The sequence below is a fragment of the Bombus huntii genome, chromosome 15, assembly GCF_024542735.1.
Source record: "Bombus huntii isolate Logan2020A chromosome 15, iyBomHunt1.1, whole genome shotgun sequence".
NCBI lineage: Eukaryota > Metazoa > Arthropoda > Insecta > Hymenoptera > Apidae > Bombus > Bombus huntii.
In genome coordinates, this window is record NC_066252.1 from 652,785 (window position 1) to 666,247 (window position 13,463).

The 13,463-nt window shown below is 29.4% G+C and overlaps 3 protein-coding genes across 6 annotated transcripts; 2 read left to right on the forward strand and 1 right to left on the reverse strand.

Moving 5' to 3' along the window:
- Positions 1-697: 697 nt before the first annotated feature.
- Positions 698-1,650, forward strand: LOC126873861 (uncharacterized). The gene is made up of 2 exons (XM_050635161.1): positions 698-703; positions 1,012-1,650. The coding sequence occupies exons 1-2, from the start codon at positions 698-700 to the stop codon at positions 1,648-1,650; spliced, it is 645 nt and encodes a 214-aa protein (XP_050491118.1).
- A 3,420-nt stretch (positions 1,651-5,070) lies between these two features.
- LOC126873810 (uncharacterized) lies at positions 5,071-7,353 on the forward strand. Of its 3 annotated transcripts, none has more exons than XM_050635061.1 (4): positions 5,071-5,388; positions 5,593-5,818; positions 5,909-6,968; positions 7,035-7,353. In XM_050635061.1, exons 2-4 carry the CDS (start codon positions 5,600-5,602, stop codon positions 7,325-7,327), a joined length of 1,572 nt encoding a protein of 523 aa, XP_050491018.1. In that variant the 5' UTR covers positions 5,071-5,388; positions 5,593-5,599; the 3' UTR covers positions 7,328-7,353. The 3 variants fall into 3 exon arrangements, with proteins under 3 accessions (XP_050491018.1, XP_050491019.1, XP_050491017.1); XM_050635062.1 differs by having other exon boundaries at positions 5,071-5,325; XM_050635060.1 differs by having other exon boundaries at positions 5,071-5,818.
- An 87-nt stretch (positions 7,354-7,440) lies between these two features.
- LOC126873806 (ATP-dependent RNA helicase SUV3 homolog, mitochondrial) lies at positions 7,441-13,369 on the reverse strand. Of its 2 annotated transcripts, XM_050635055.1 has the most exons (15): positions 13,182-13,369; positions 12,851-13,086; positions 12,545-12,767; positions 12,304-12,472; positions 12,128-12,239; positions 11,876-12,006; positions 11,470-11,783; positions 11,253-11,394; positions 11,008-11,166; positions 10,758-10,937; positions 10,542-10,690; positions 8,083-8,204; positions 7,882-7,938; positions 7,707-7,801; positions 7,441-7,598 (listed from the first exon to the last, which is right to left on the reverse strand). In XM_050635055.1, exons 1-15 carry the CDS (start codon positions 13,253-13,255, stop codon positions 7,539-7,541), a joined length of 2,223 nt encoding a protein of 740 aa, XP_050491012.1. In that variant the 5' UTR covers positions 13,256-13,369; the 3' UTR covers positions 7,441-7,538. The 2 variants fall into 2 exon arrangements, 1 of the variants encoding a protein (XP_050491012.1); XR_007692554.1 differs by lacking the exons at positions 7,441-7,598; positions 7,707-7,801 and having other exon boundaries at positions 7,880-7,938; positions 8,083-8,172.
- Positions 13,370-13,463: the final 94 nt, after the last annotated feature.

The following is a 13,463-nucleotide window of genomic DNA, read 5'->3' on the forward strand; positions in this document are numbered from 1 at the left end:
TGCTCGGCATTTACCTCGGCGTTTACCTCCTCCGTGTTTCGAGTTACTCTATGTGCATCTGTATCTGTGCAATGAAATGACTGTTAAAGGTCTACGAACGAGCATCGTGAGAAAGTAGTCTCTAAAGAATGCGAATCAGAAGGAAACACAGACCAATTGGTTAGCACGCAATCTATCCATTTAAGGTTGCACAACCTAACAATATTTCCCGTTTGTCAGTGAACAAAGCCAACTACTTTATTTGTCACGATAAATGCGTTTGTTTCTTTCGAAATTTCATTGTTAAAATTACACACGTAACAGGTAATTATGATAGTTGTGTATTATTTAAACGTCAGGTCGTAAGTAATATAGTCTTCCATTTTGCGTTTTACATTTCCAAGGTAAAATCAAATAGAAGCTTCCGAAATGTACAATCATCGTCAGCAATTAAAAGAGTTAGAAATAATCGATACTAATGAAGGAGGAAAGAAATTCTATTTCATCGTATCAATGCTCGGCTGCAGGCAGTGAAAACAATAAATAAAATCACGGAATGCAATTGAAAATTATACCATTCTCTCTATTCTCTAAACTTACGAAACGCGTACGAATTCCATTTATTCATTACTTCATTTCATTTATTTATTCGTTCTTTCTCGTTTCATTTATTTCGATCACTAAAAATTGGTGATGAAAGAAAAAGGTGATTTTATAAATGGTGGTATAATAATTCGTTAATAAATATTATAAAATTTTACAAACACGATATTATTTATGGAATGACTTGATACTTGGAATTGAAACAGATTATCTTAAGTTGTTATCTTTTATATTTATTTCAAGTAAAACCCTCCCACGCAGGATTGCGCACTGAGATATACTAAGAGATCATTGCAACTTTTATTTGCCTTCTCTCATCCTAGACATTTTATAGTTCCTTGCGATTTTCAGGTTCATCTAACAAATCTAATCTATTTCTATAACAATCCTATGTATAATATTAAAGTGTGTATTATAAAACTTAAATAGATAGAAGAATGCAAAATAATAGAAATAAAAGAAAAATCATTAAAAAGAGCAGCAAGGTACAAAGAGAAAGCCCTAGAATCAAAAAAGGAATTAGTAAAGGAGTGTATAAAGGAAAGAGAGAGAGAATGGGGGAATGGTCAGCAAGGGAAAAGAGAAAGAAAGAGAAAGAAGGGACTAGAAGAGGTGAGAAAAGGAGGGACGCAGATAGAAACAGGAGAAGAGCAAGAAAGGATGACAGCAGACCAAATTATAGAAGAAAGAAGAAAGAGAGAAGCAGAAGAGAGGGGGAAAAGGATAAGGGAATCCAAGTATAATATACACTACAGAAACATAGCCAAAGAAAAATTACCAAAGTACTTAGAAGGGAGGATGAAGTGGAAGGACGGAAGAATACTGGCAAGATTTAGATGCAGAAACGAGACCAAAGCAAGGGAATACTGGAAAGAACAGGGAGGAAAAAGATGCAGACTATGCAGAAGGAAAGAAGAAGACCTAAGACATGTAATAAAAGAATGTGAAATAACGGGAGGATCAAAGGACATAGGAAAACCGCTAAACGAGACTGGAGAAGGTTTAGCAAAATTGAAAGCAATAATAAAGAAGAGAAACGACAAGAAGGAGGCACAGCAAGGAGACTAAAGCAAGGAGACAAAGTTGCAATAGTTTTTAGTCATTAGTTGTTAATTTATAGTTGCTAATTTTTAGTTTTCAGAAGTAGAACAAGTAAGGTAGTGTAATAGAATAGAGTGGAAAAAAGGGGAAGTAGACATATAAGAAGAGAAATAGACATAAGAGATGTAAAACCGAAAGTTCGTCCAAAGCCGAAAGGCACGGACCAAGCAATAATAAATAAAAATAAAATAAATATAAAACTTAAATAGAATCGAAGGAATAAATATCTTCTAAAACATTCATGTTAATGAATTGTATAGCAGAAATTAGAGCATGTAAAAAATTCGTAACATGTAGCGAAGCATTTATTATTAATGAGACATTTATAGAGCATAGGATAAGGATAAATAACATTGTTACATAAATGTACAAATGAATGACATAATAATATTTATTCATTATGTATTTTTACTTTTAATTGTACGATATATGTATACAAAAGTCAAGTTCGTAGAATTGGAATTCAAAAATCGTCGTGAAACGTAAATCTTCAAAATTTTAAATAATTAACATTTCACAGTTATAAATTACAGAAAATTAGCTTGGAATTGCTTGATCTCTGTGAAATTTTCCCAGATCGCGATTGCTTCCTTGGAAAGATTTTAGTTCGTCTTAATATGTAAATTGGATACTAGTTACCGCTCTTAAAAGTAGACCGTCTGTGAAGCCAAGTGTATCGTAGCGTAATTTTGCCAGGCGTATCAAGGCTCTACCTATTTTACCCTGAATTCAAGGCAAGCGTAATAGGATGGAGGAACGTCACGTTATCGTCGAATCAATTATATACTTTCACCAACAATCTTATCAACCGAAATATGAAATGGTAAAACAATTCTAGGAAAGGCAAGACTTATTTACATTTTATGTACAAGAAAAATCACACGAAATCTTTAAGATTCCAACTTTCTACAACATTTCCTTGCAGTAGCTCAAGTTATCATTAGCTTAAGTTTAACGTTAATCGTCAAATAAAATAAATAAAAATTTACCTAAACTGTAACAGAAAATGTCTGAATTCTTATAATTGTATGATAACAAAGTAAAAATGGCAAAGTATTAAAATAAAATAAAATAAAATAAAATAAAATAAATTATAATAAATAATAAATGAACGAATAAGAATAGTAAAATGAAAAATATACATATGTTTTATTTATTAAATCATTACATTTAAATAAATTTCTCTATCCTTTATTTCTTAATGTGAACATCGCCCGAATAATTTAAAAAATTATATGAACACAATTTTTCTATAAATAATTCGATAATACTAAAATAACGCGTTTTAGACATCGGCCATTCAAATTTAACCTATATCCTGGAAACGAAGTATGTAACAGACTCATCGTTAAGTACTTAATTAAGAAAAATAGTACACATAGATATATATGTATATACCTACTTAGAAAACCCTTATTTTTGTAACTTGAAGTATTTAAAAAATGTGTAATAAATTTCAAGCGCAATCTGGCAGAAGATCCACTAAAAGGTGTAATTGAGTTTAATCAATTGGCTCGATCGTTTTCAATGAAATTATGCAATTTTCGTGCATTTACTTTCAATGTCGGGGCTCCATTAAGAACAGGACCATTAACTTTCGTTCTTTTTCAACGCTTTCTTGTTCCTCGATACGGAGTGGTTCTTTTCACTTTACTGTTATGGGCATTCTTAGAAAATGTTTTCAGTCAACCAATACGACGACGGTTGCTTAGACATTTGTTTAAAAAGGGACACAAGAAGAAAAACAGCTTCTTAGCGTAAAACGCAACGATCCTTTGCAATTTCGTAAGTGGTTGATATCACTGAAAGTGTCGGATTCGCGAATTATATGCAGTCATGAAAAATCGAGTAGAAACCACAACTGTCCGATTACGAAGGATTATACATACGTCAACTTATCGTCTTAATAAATGTGTAAATGCTTAGATGAAGAATGGAAACTGTATACGGAATCACAGAAATCGATCACGTTGCAAATTTTGAAGCTGCGGTGTAGACATTATTTAAATAAAATATTTGGAAAATAATTATTTAAATAATAGATCATCTTATTTGGTCTTCGTTATGATTTAATAGAAATATTTGAACGTGAATTTCCGCACAATATTATGCTTCGATCAAAATGAACATTTTAAAACAAACTATTGAAAATAAAGAATTTGCTAATCTCACCTTTTCTACTTCACTTTTATTACAATATTATCTTAAATTGTATTTTTAATGTAAAATATTTATCATTTTTGTCTTTATTTAAACCAATGCTAATTAAAGTATACATATTTAAAGAATATATATATATATATATATACACGAGTATATATATATATATATATATATAACAGAAAAAACAATAACAAAATCTTGATTAATTTCTAAATATTCCCCAATTTAATCTTTTAAAGGTTCAAAAGGTCAAACGTTAACAAGAACATTGAACTCGTTAATCATTAGAAGATAAAAGATACTAAGAAGTTGTTCACTTGCTTCTTTCCTTACTTGCTTCTCTGTTTTAAGGTGGAACATTTCCTGTTCCCTCTTGAAAATACATAAACAATACGTACTTACGAAGCACATGAGATTTATTACCAAAGAAGGTACATTGTTCGCAGATGCACATTGTTCTTTAATTGGGCAAGAAACTTTTCAACAAGACATTTCATAATCAAATTCAATCGTTAATGATCAACTAAGGATATAAATAGGTTACTTCGCATTTGAATCCATTGAGGATTAGCTTCAAGCACAAAATTAAAAAAGCTGAATTAATACTTTCTAAAAAAATAAATATCTCTCGAAAAATTTGATATCATATCTTTTTTACAGAATTCTCGTCTGAAAACTTTGTCCCATATCTTCATCTCATCATTTCGAGAATTGCTCTAGTAGAACAAATTTTAAAGATCATTGAGATCCTTAACTTTAAATCCTTCCTGAGTATGTCTCCGTGTGTTTAATCTATTTCCTCATTAAGAACTACAACTCCGTAACTTACCTTCAAAGGAGAGTTCTTCAGTTCCCACAAACAGTAAATAAAGAGAAAATAGCAACAAACACTGACGTTAGAAAATAAAACAATTTTTTCATTATTTTAAATTTATATCAGTATGATTATGATAATTGTGCCTCATCACAATGTTAATGAAATTGTTTAATGTTGTTTTGAATTGTAAAATGTTTTATATAATAATACATAAAAAGTTTCCAGGTGTGTTCGAAACTGAAATGATGTATTTCTTCTGTGTTTCTTATTTTCTACATTTTATGTTTAATTTTAATTTAATAGTATATATATCTGTCATTCCCTCATTAGATTTCTTTAATTGATCATTCAAATTTTGTTTTGTAAAACAAAGTTAAATGGATTCGTTTATAAAATTTTTGCATTCTATATTCATGATAATAAACCAATAGAGGGCGATGAAAGTAAAAAAAATTTAAGATCAAAATAAATAAGTTATTAAAGATGTATTAAAACGTGGAAAAACTCTCAATTTCTACTTAAAATGCTCTGAATCATCTTTTCAAGATGAAGTGTAAAATTAACAACCACTATTAATATCTCCTATTAAATAATACTATTGAACGAAAACCGAATAGTTGCCTCAAAACAATATTGACGACTGGTGAACAATCATGCTAAATGTATGTAATTAAATGTGAAATTCCATGGAATTAATAGAAAATAATATTGACTGAAGCTTTAAGGCAAATATATATTAATTTTTGATGGTATTTTAGCATAAAGATAGTATAACCTAAATTTATTTTTATGATTTATTGTTTTGTACCATGTCACTTTAAAATAATTGTAATAAATGTATAATATGTACTATAAAAAGCGGTACAAAATGTGTAGTAATAATGTTATATATACTTTAAAGTAAGATAATATAAAAATAAATTTTATAGTGTCATTATGACGCGCAAGTGTGTATTGTGCAAGGAAACCAATTACAGAAACACTTATAGCTTTTTCTCGGCACCAAAAGATCCAGAGACTCGTAAAAAGTGGCAAAATGCCATAGCTATTGAGAATTATGCTGTTACTGATGATACATATGTCTGTAGCAAACATTTTCACAAAGACGATATTATTACACATTGGGTCAGTGGAGTGCCACCATATGTTATAACTGTAAGTTATAATAGTTTTGTAGCTGCTATGTTATATAAATATCATAAATTTTTAAATCATCACATATGAAAAAATTCTATTATTTTATAGATAAAATATAAAAAATGCAGACTGAGACCAGGAGCTGTACCTGGAAGAAATTATCATCTCGAAGAAAATGCACAAGCTCAAGAAAATTCTGGTGAGTCTGATAATAATATAGGTAAATTTAATAAAGTAAGCACAGTAGAAAAGAAAGAAACAGATTTCCTCATACCGAGAACCGAAGAAAAATTACAAATAAGTAATAATGGGAATCATAAAATTACATCTTTACGTTATCAATTTTCTCGTGATATTAATGATTGTATCCATAATTCTAAGCAAAACTTCTTAAAGAAAATGGAATTATCGGAAAATATTTCAAATGTAAATAATACATCTTATAATGGATCTACGATTAAGGAATCTCCGAAGCAAAGTTTAAATCAAGTAAAACAGAGTAAATCAACAAACTTTATGGAAAACAGTATTATTTCTGATACAAACTTAATGAAAGACATAAATCCTGAAGACAGAAGGGAGAAACAAAATCAAGTATCCAAAGAGGATTCTTATTTCAATGTAACCAAGAAAGTCTCAGAGTCTCCCTTTAAAAATTATATTTCTGAAGAACATGAAACAATGATATGGAAGCATAAAGCAGTGAAAAAAGATATTGCTTCTATTGAGAATCCAATAGATAATAATTTTGAAACCACAGAGAATGTATATATAGAAAATCAAATAATGTATAATTTAAATTATAATCAGTTAAATAAGTATTATTCTATGAGTAATGAAATTGATGAAAGTCAAATGTTGTTTGAAGATTTACTTGAAATATGTACAGAGGTATTATTACCACGTGGTTGGTCTTGTTTAGTAACGTCAAAAGGTCTCACAACAACGATAGTGTATTTGTATATGGGAATGACAGAAGGTGGAATGCCATTCACAGAGAAGCAAGTGTTTATTAAGAGTGATATGATGTTGCATTGTGCTGTTGTAAATAAAGAGATTAATCCACTTATTCATAACCTCATAAGAGAAGGAAAACATTTACAGGTACAGAGTTTATTAGATATAGAAGAACTTATTGATGAATTCAATCAAAGAACCGTCTGTCAAGGTATTTATATATATTTTTTTTTCTTTGATTATTTTCAAGAAATAAAGCTTTTATTTTCTAAATTAGGTATATATAATACCGAAAGATTCCAAAATATGCATCGTATCATAGTTGCTTATAAAGATGGTATAAAATGGCGACATGTTTTATGTCCACTGATAGTGAATAACGATTCATCAAGATGTACAAGATGCATTTCTCTGTCTCACACATTACAGCATAAATTGAAAAAGCTTGTATGTCCTCGCAATCCTTCAATATTTACAGAACAACAGCAGAATATATATTCAGTTCGTCGAAAAAACAAACGTGCAAACAGACAAGATCGCAGATATGAATTTATAAATATCTTCAAATAATTTTAAATAAAATTTTTTTAGAAGTACGAATTTTAATTGCGTCTTTTTACCTTAATTATCTCATTTCTAATTCCTGTAGGGAGTACACTAATTGTTTTAAAGATTCACAAAAATTATTTAAAAAGTTTTCTTTAATCTCTCTCGCATTATCTTCCAAAAGAAACATTCTACAAGTCTCATTTAAGTTACAATAACTGAGTAACATGATTTCTTAGCTGCGAGATTTTGATCCACTTCTTTTCCTATCTATTGAAGTTCTTTTGTTGGATTCCTAAAACGATTTATAAAAAAAGTTTATAAAAAAAGTTGATATACTTATCCATAATTTAACTGATTAAATTATAGAAATTTTTTATTTTATAGAAGAGATTCTTTTTACCGTAGACCATTCTATTTTTAATTGTTCTAACATTTTTGGTGTTAGGAGACCTCGAGATATCAACGTATAACTTAATGTATCTTTCCGATGTTTACCTGCAACATATATATATGTAATGTAATTTATAGAATTATGAAAAATAAACACATAATGCTTTTAATATCTAACAAATTACCATTTGTTTGTAGATTTTCGTCCGGACAAGACGACTGTTCTTTATCAATCACAGAATCTAATAAAAGCAAACATTATTCAACCTATTTTTAATTCCATAAATAAATTTTCAATAATGTCATAAATAATTATAAATCAAATTCTATATAATTGTATATAAATTTTGTTATGAACAGCATACTTCAAACAATAATTGATGTACCTGTTTTCGACTTCTTAAATAATCTTGTAATTCCTTTAATTCCTTGCTCAATAATTTTATCTAATTCTTCTTGTAATGATTTAACTGCATCTGCATCAGGAAACAAGTCTGGCATTCGATAACTACAAATAATATAATTCAATGCATTGCACATAATATCTCAGTAATTATGGTACGATTAATAAGAGGATGTTCCTGCGCTATAAATTTATTTATACCACGCCTTGTTTTCGAAATATGGGACATGCTGAGGAGAGTTTGAACACGTTTCATCAAGAATTAGCTTCGTACATGTGTAATTGACAAATTTTCAAACTCGATTTTTTGTTTTACCATTAAACCTACCAGCGGCGGTCAAATTGACCGCTCTCGAACTTCTACACAAATTTAACCATATTTAAACTTTATCATACCGCTTCATAATTTCTGATTTTTCCTAAAACATGTATACAATATATTTTTCGGTATTTACTTTTAGTTTGCTCTTTTACTTTCTGAGAAAAATTTGTACTCTGCCTTGTCTATCGTGAGCGGTCATTTTAACCGCCCGACGAAATATCTTAGTTATTCTTAAAATAAATGCAATCAGTACAAAGAAAAGGCTATCTCAAGGTCAAATGATGGACAAAATCAGTAATAATAAATAATAACAGCTGTTACACCAGTAATCTTGTCATAAAACATAATCCATCCCTCGATGAAGATGGCCACCAGCTGTCAAAACATATCAACACAGGCCCATAATAATCCTAAGGAACTGCCATAAAATTTAAATTGTTACAAACATTTTAAAAGTCAAGAAGTTTTTTAGGGTTATTGCTCATTGCGATAAAACACGGGAAACGCTTTCCCATCTCCACCCTCAAGTAACCGTTGGTGGAGAACGGCCAATACTCATCAATGTTTTCGTATAAATATCGCCGTCACAGACCATATTCTAACTTGCTATTGTCCTTTCGACTAGAATACATCTCAGTTTGTTAGTCAATTAGTTAACATCTAAACTTGTGATTTCTAAAACTCAGACAGAAAGCATCTCAGAGCGTTTTGTGCAAAGTTGTTATAAAAGGAAAAGTAAAACATATCAAATTTGACAATAATTTTGTATTCCGTACATGGTATTATTCTGTGATAAATATTTATCCCAGAAATGTCAAGACTTTAAAAAAAAAAATAACGGACGTAGAAGAAGACTTTTTAGTGTGCGATGAACAAAAAAATTCTGCAACTGAAAACGATATGGAGACACATGAAAAGCTATTTACAATCGAATCAGAGTTGAATATTATACATAAGCGTTTACGTAAGAACAAAAAGAAAAGAAATTGTCGTTGACAGCAAAGGGTGAAATTGATGTAGAGAACCAATGTATCGAAACTGGGCCCGATGGGACACTTTGGAGAGAAATAGATACAAGTCCCAAATCTGGTAGGACATCAGTTCATAATATTTTTAGGGATATGCTAAACGGCACATAATGAAAGGGCAAATAAAGACGGCATTTTATCCTATCATTGATCACCGTATAAGGGATCGTATAATAAAATGTATGGAAGAAGAAGCATTTAGAGTATTGGGGACTAAGAGGGAGCTAGATACAACAAAACTAGATGCATTTATTGCTTCGCTATATGCCCGCGGTGCATATCAGGCAAAAAATTTAGATCTCATATTTGTGGAATAAAATTTGGAGACCTGCATTTTTTTCAAAAACGATGAGCAGGAATGACTTTGCTGAAATTATGAGGTTTATACGATTTGATAAGAAGAGTGAAAGAAGTGAACGTTTACGAACCAATAAATTGCAATGGTATCTACAGTATGGGGCCAATTTACAGAGAATTCACAAAATTGTTATAAATCTAGTACATACATTACTTTTACATAAAGAATCGCGGGGAAAAAGCCATGCAATAAAACTATCAACAAGTTCAGATTCATTACTACAAAAAACTTATCAAGTAAAAAATTGTAAAGGTTACAAAATTACGAAAATTTGTTTAAGACGCGGGAAATATTTATGCGGTAAATGTACATTTGATAATAAGATAATTTGTAAAAAATGCACCAAAGTTGAATAAGATATATCTCTATATAAATAAAAGTGTAATTCTATTTAAGTCTATAATTGAAATTAAACAAAAGTAAATTTGGACAAAATTTTATGAAAGTTCATCATTTTATATACATTTAGTTATAAATTAACCATTATCTAAGTTAAATCATAAAAATTATTACTTCTTTAATCACCAATCATTTTGACCGCACACGGTAGAATTAGGTATACACGAAGTGTTGGTAGGTTTAGTGTTAAACAAAGTTATAAATGACAAAATTATATCTCATATTTTCAGCGTATTTTTTTTACAGAAAATCGTCTCTTTGCTGATTATACCATAATTGCTGAAATGCTCTGTGTATTAACACAGATCTGTACATATTATTGTATAATTACTTGCCTTAACCAAAGATAAACATCCAATACATCAAATATACTTTCTAAACGTAGAAGATCAGCGAGATTCAATGGTATTTTAGGAGGCCAATTAATTTGTCTACATAACCATAAAACAGTTGCCGGTTCATTTTTACTGCATTGTCGAGCATACTGTATAAAAAATACATAAAAATTTTTTAATATGAAGTTTTATAATTTTATTGATATTTTAATTTACCTTTAAAAGCATACTGCACGTTAGAGGCATCTTTCTATTGACTGGTGCACAACAAAACACATATCGTGTACGAAGAGGTAATGGTATATGTTGTATCGTATCAGCAAGAAATTTAAAATCATCTAAATTGCAAATAAAATATAAACTGCTATCAAGTTCACATAACGCAATAAAGATATTCTGGAAAAGCAAAAGAAATATATTAAGATCATAATAAATTATAAATTAAATATATATTGAAATACATTACAATAAGATTTGACAATGGTGCATTTGGTAAATAATAGGCATATAATTCTATTTGATCTGCTGTTGGATGAACTCCAGCTTGTTCAATTTCTTCTGGACTCTGTTGTAGTAGTTTTTTTAATAAAGGAAGATCTTCAGGTTTATAAGTTGTTACAAATCCCTAAAAAATAAAAGATTAGTAATATTAAATTTCATCTACCACTAAAATGATTTTTAATTTATTTATTAAATTTGATTATAAAGTACCTTCGACCATTGCGTTCCATAACGACCAGCCCGACCCGCTATTTGTAATGCAGATGATACAGAAATTGTATCAACACCTACTTCTCCTTTCTCATTTATAGTTGATTGAATAATAGAATAAAATATAATTCTACGAATATGTCTGAAAAAATATAGACATGTTTTGTATTTTCATTATATCGTGCAAAAGGATTAAAATTTTTAATTATGATCTTACAAATTAAGTCCCATTCCTATTGCATTAGTAGCTACTAATATCTTACAAGGATCATTGACATCATTAAATCTTGCAGCTTGCGCTATTTTTGTGCCTGGTGGCAAACTGCCATATATTACAGCTACTTTATGTCCCATTTTCTCAATGGCACTTGATACAGAGAATATCTCATTTCTACTAAAACAAACTATACAGTCTCCTGGTTGAATATTTCGTAAGGAAAGAAGTGCCGAGTTCTCTACTTCGAGTGGGGTTAATCGTTCATATTTTTTTATTTCTACCGACTCTCCAGTTGTGAGGCAAATAGACTGTACCTACATTATCACAGAAATTACGATATATTATAGTTTAAAAAATTTTGTTTCAATATGTTTATAAGTTTATAAAGTAAAGTTATATAACGCACTATAGATATGGCAGCAGATTCACCACATAAATGTATTTCATCTGCTGCTAGCCCAAGAAGAGCCCTTGTCCATGCCCACCCTCTACTCGGATCACGTATTAGTTGAATTTCATCAATTACACCTACTTCATCTGTAACAATTATTAAAGTATTTTTTGTTCAAATTATTTGATAAAATTATATAAATAAATAATTAAATATAAAAGGTAATAATATTGTATAAATTGAAGATTATTAATTAAATTTACTTACAAACATTTTGTATGTTTGCCATTTCTACAGAACATGATACATGGTTTGCAGGAGATGTTACATTCTTTGCATATTTGTGTTCTTCTCCCGTTACTAGATCACATGGTGTACCCTAAATTTATTCATATTTAATAAAATAAGTAACAAAAAACAAAATAATTATTTTTTATACTAACTCTGGAGTTACATTTATTAAAAACTTCATTAGCTAATAACTTTAAAGGTCCACAATAAACACCACTTTTTGCTGAGATAAATCTTTCTAACGCATGATACGTTTTACCACTATTCGTAGGTCCAGCATGAAATATAATTTTTCTTCTTTTAGACCTAGCTACAGGATACCTAAAATAATAATAATTAAAATAGACCTTTTTCACGTATCAACCTTTTTAAATTTTATAAGTTAATAACTACCAATAAAGAGGATTTCGTAAATCACTGATTTTTCTCAATTCATCTAAACAGTCAATATGTGGATACATTTGTTTTGCATGGTTCAAAAAGTATGGAAATATATCTGTAATATTTCCAGAGCCTTGTATAATGTCACTTAGAATAATATGAAGATCTGCAGGTAATTTGTCAGATTCTATACAATGTTTCCGAAAATTTCCCATAGCTGAGGTAAAAATTACATCTACAAATGATTAGATAATTAAGAACAAAAAATTTTACAGAATTAATATTTTATCACATGATATACAGATACAAAAAGATTACCATCTAATCCGTATTTTGCACCTAGCTCTTTAATCGATTTAGTTTTTGCAAAATCACATAAAATTTGTATAATTTTACGTTTGTTTAAGGTACCACATAATTCAATTCCAACACTTGTAGTATCCAAATCTTTCTTTACAAGAGCTGGTTTAAATAAAGTACTTATAGACTGTGCATTGCCTTTGCTTTGTTTATTTCTTATACTTTGGGTAAACTTAACTCTAGAACCTAACTGTCTAAAAATCATATTTATAAAATAAATTAATGTAATTACTAAAATTCTACCAAATACAATTAAGGTAATTTCAAGTATAATGAAATATTAAAACACCTTAAAACTGATGACACTATAAAATTATTTCGCCGTTTTAATTGTTCTGTAACAAGATATATAACTGGTATCATTTTTATAACTAATTGTATTTATTTTCATATTCTATAATTTACCGCATATAAACGTAAACCACGCATACTAGAATAGAAAAGGTTAACCTAGGTGGCGACATCTTCGTTAGTGAAACAGATTGGCAAACACTGTCATATAAACACAGTCTCAACACTCAATACTGGAAGCATAGAGGAAACCGTCCAAAAATTGAGTTGTAAGAAACCA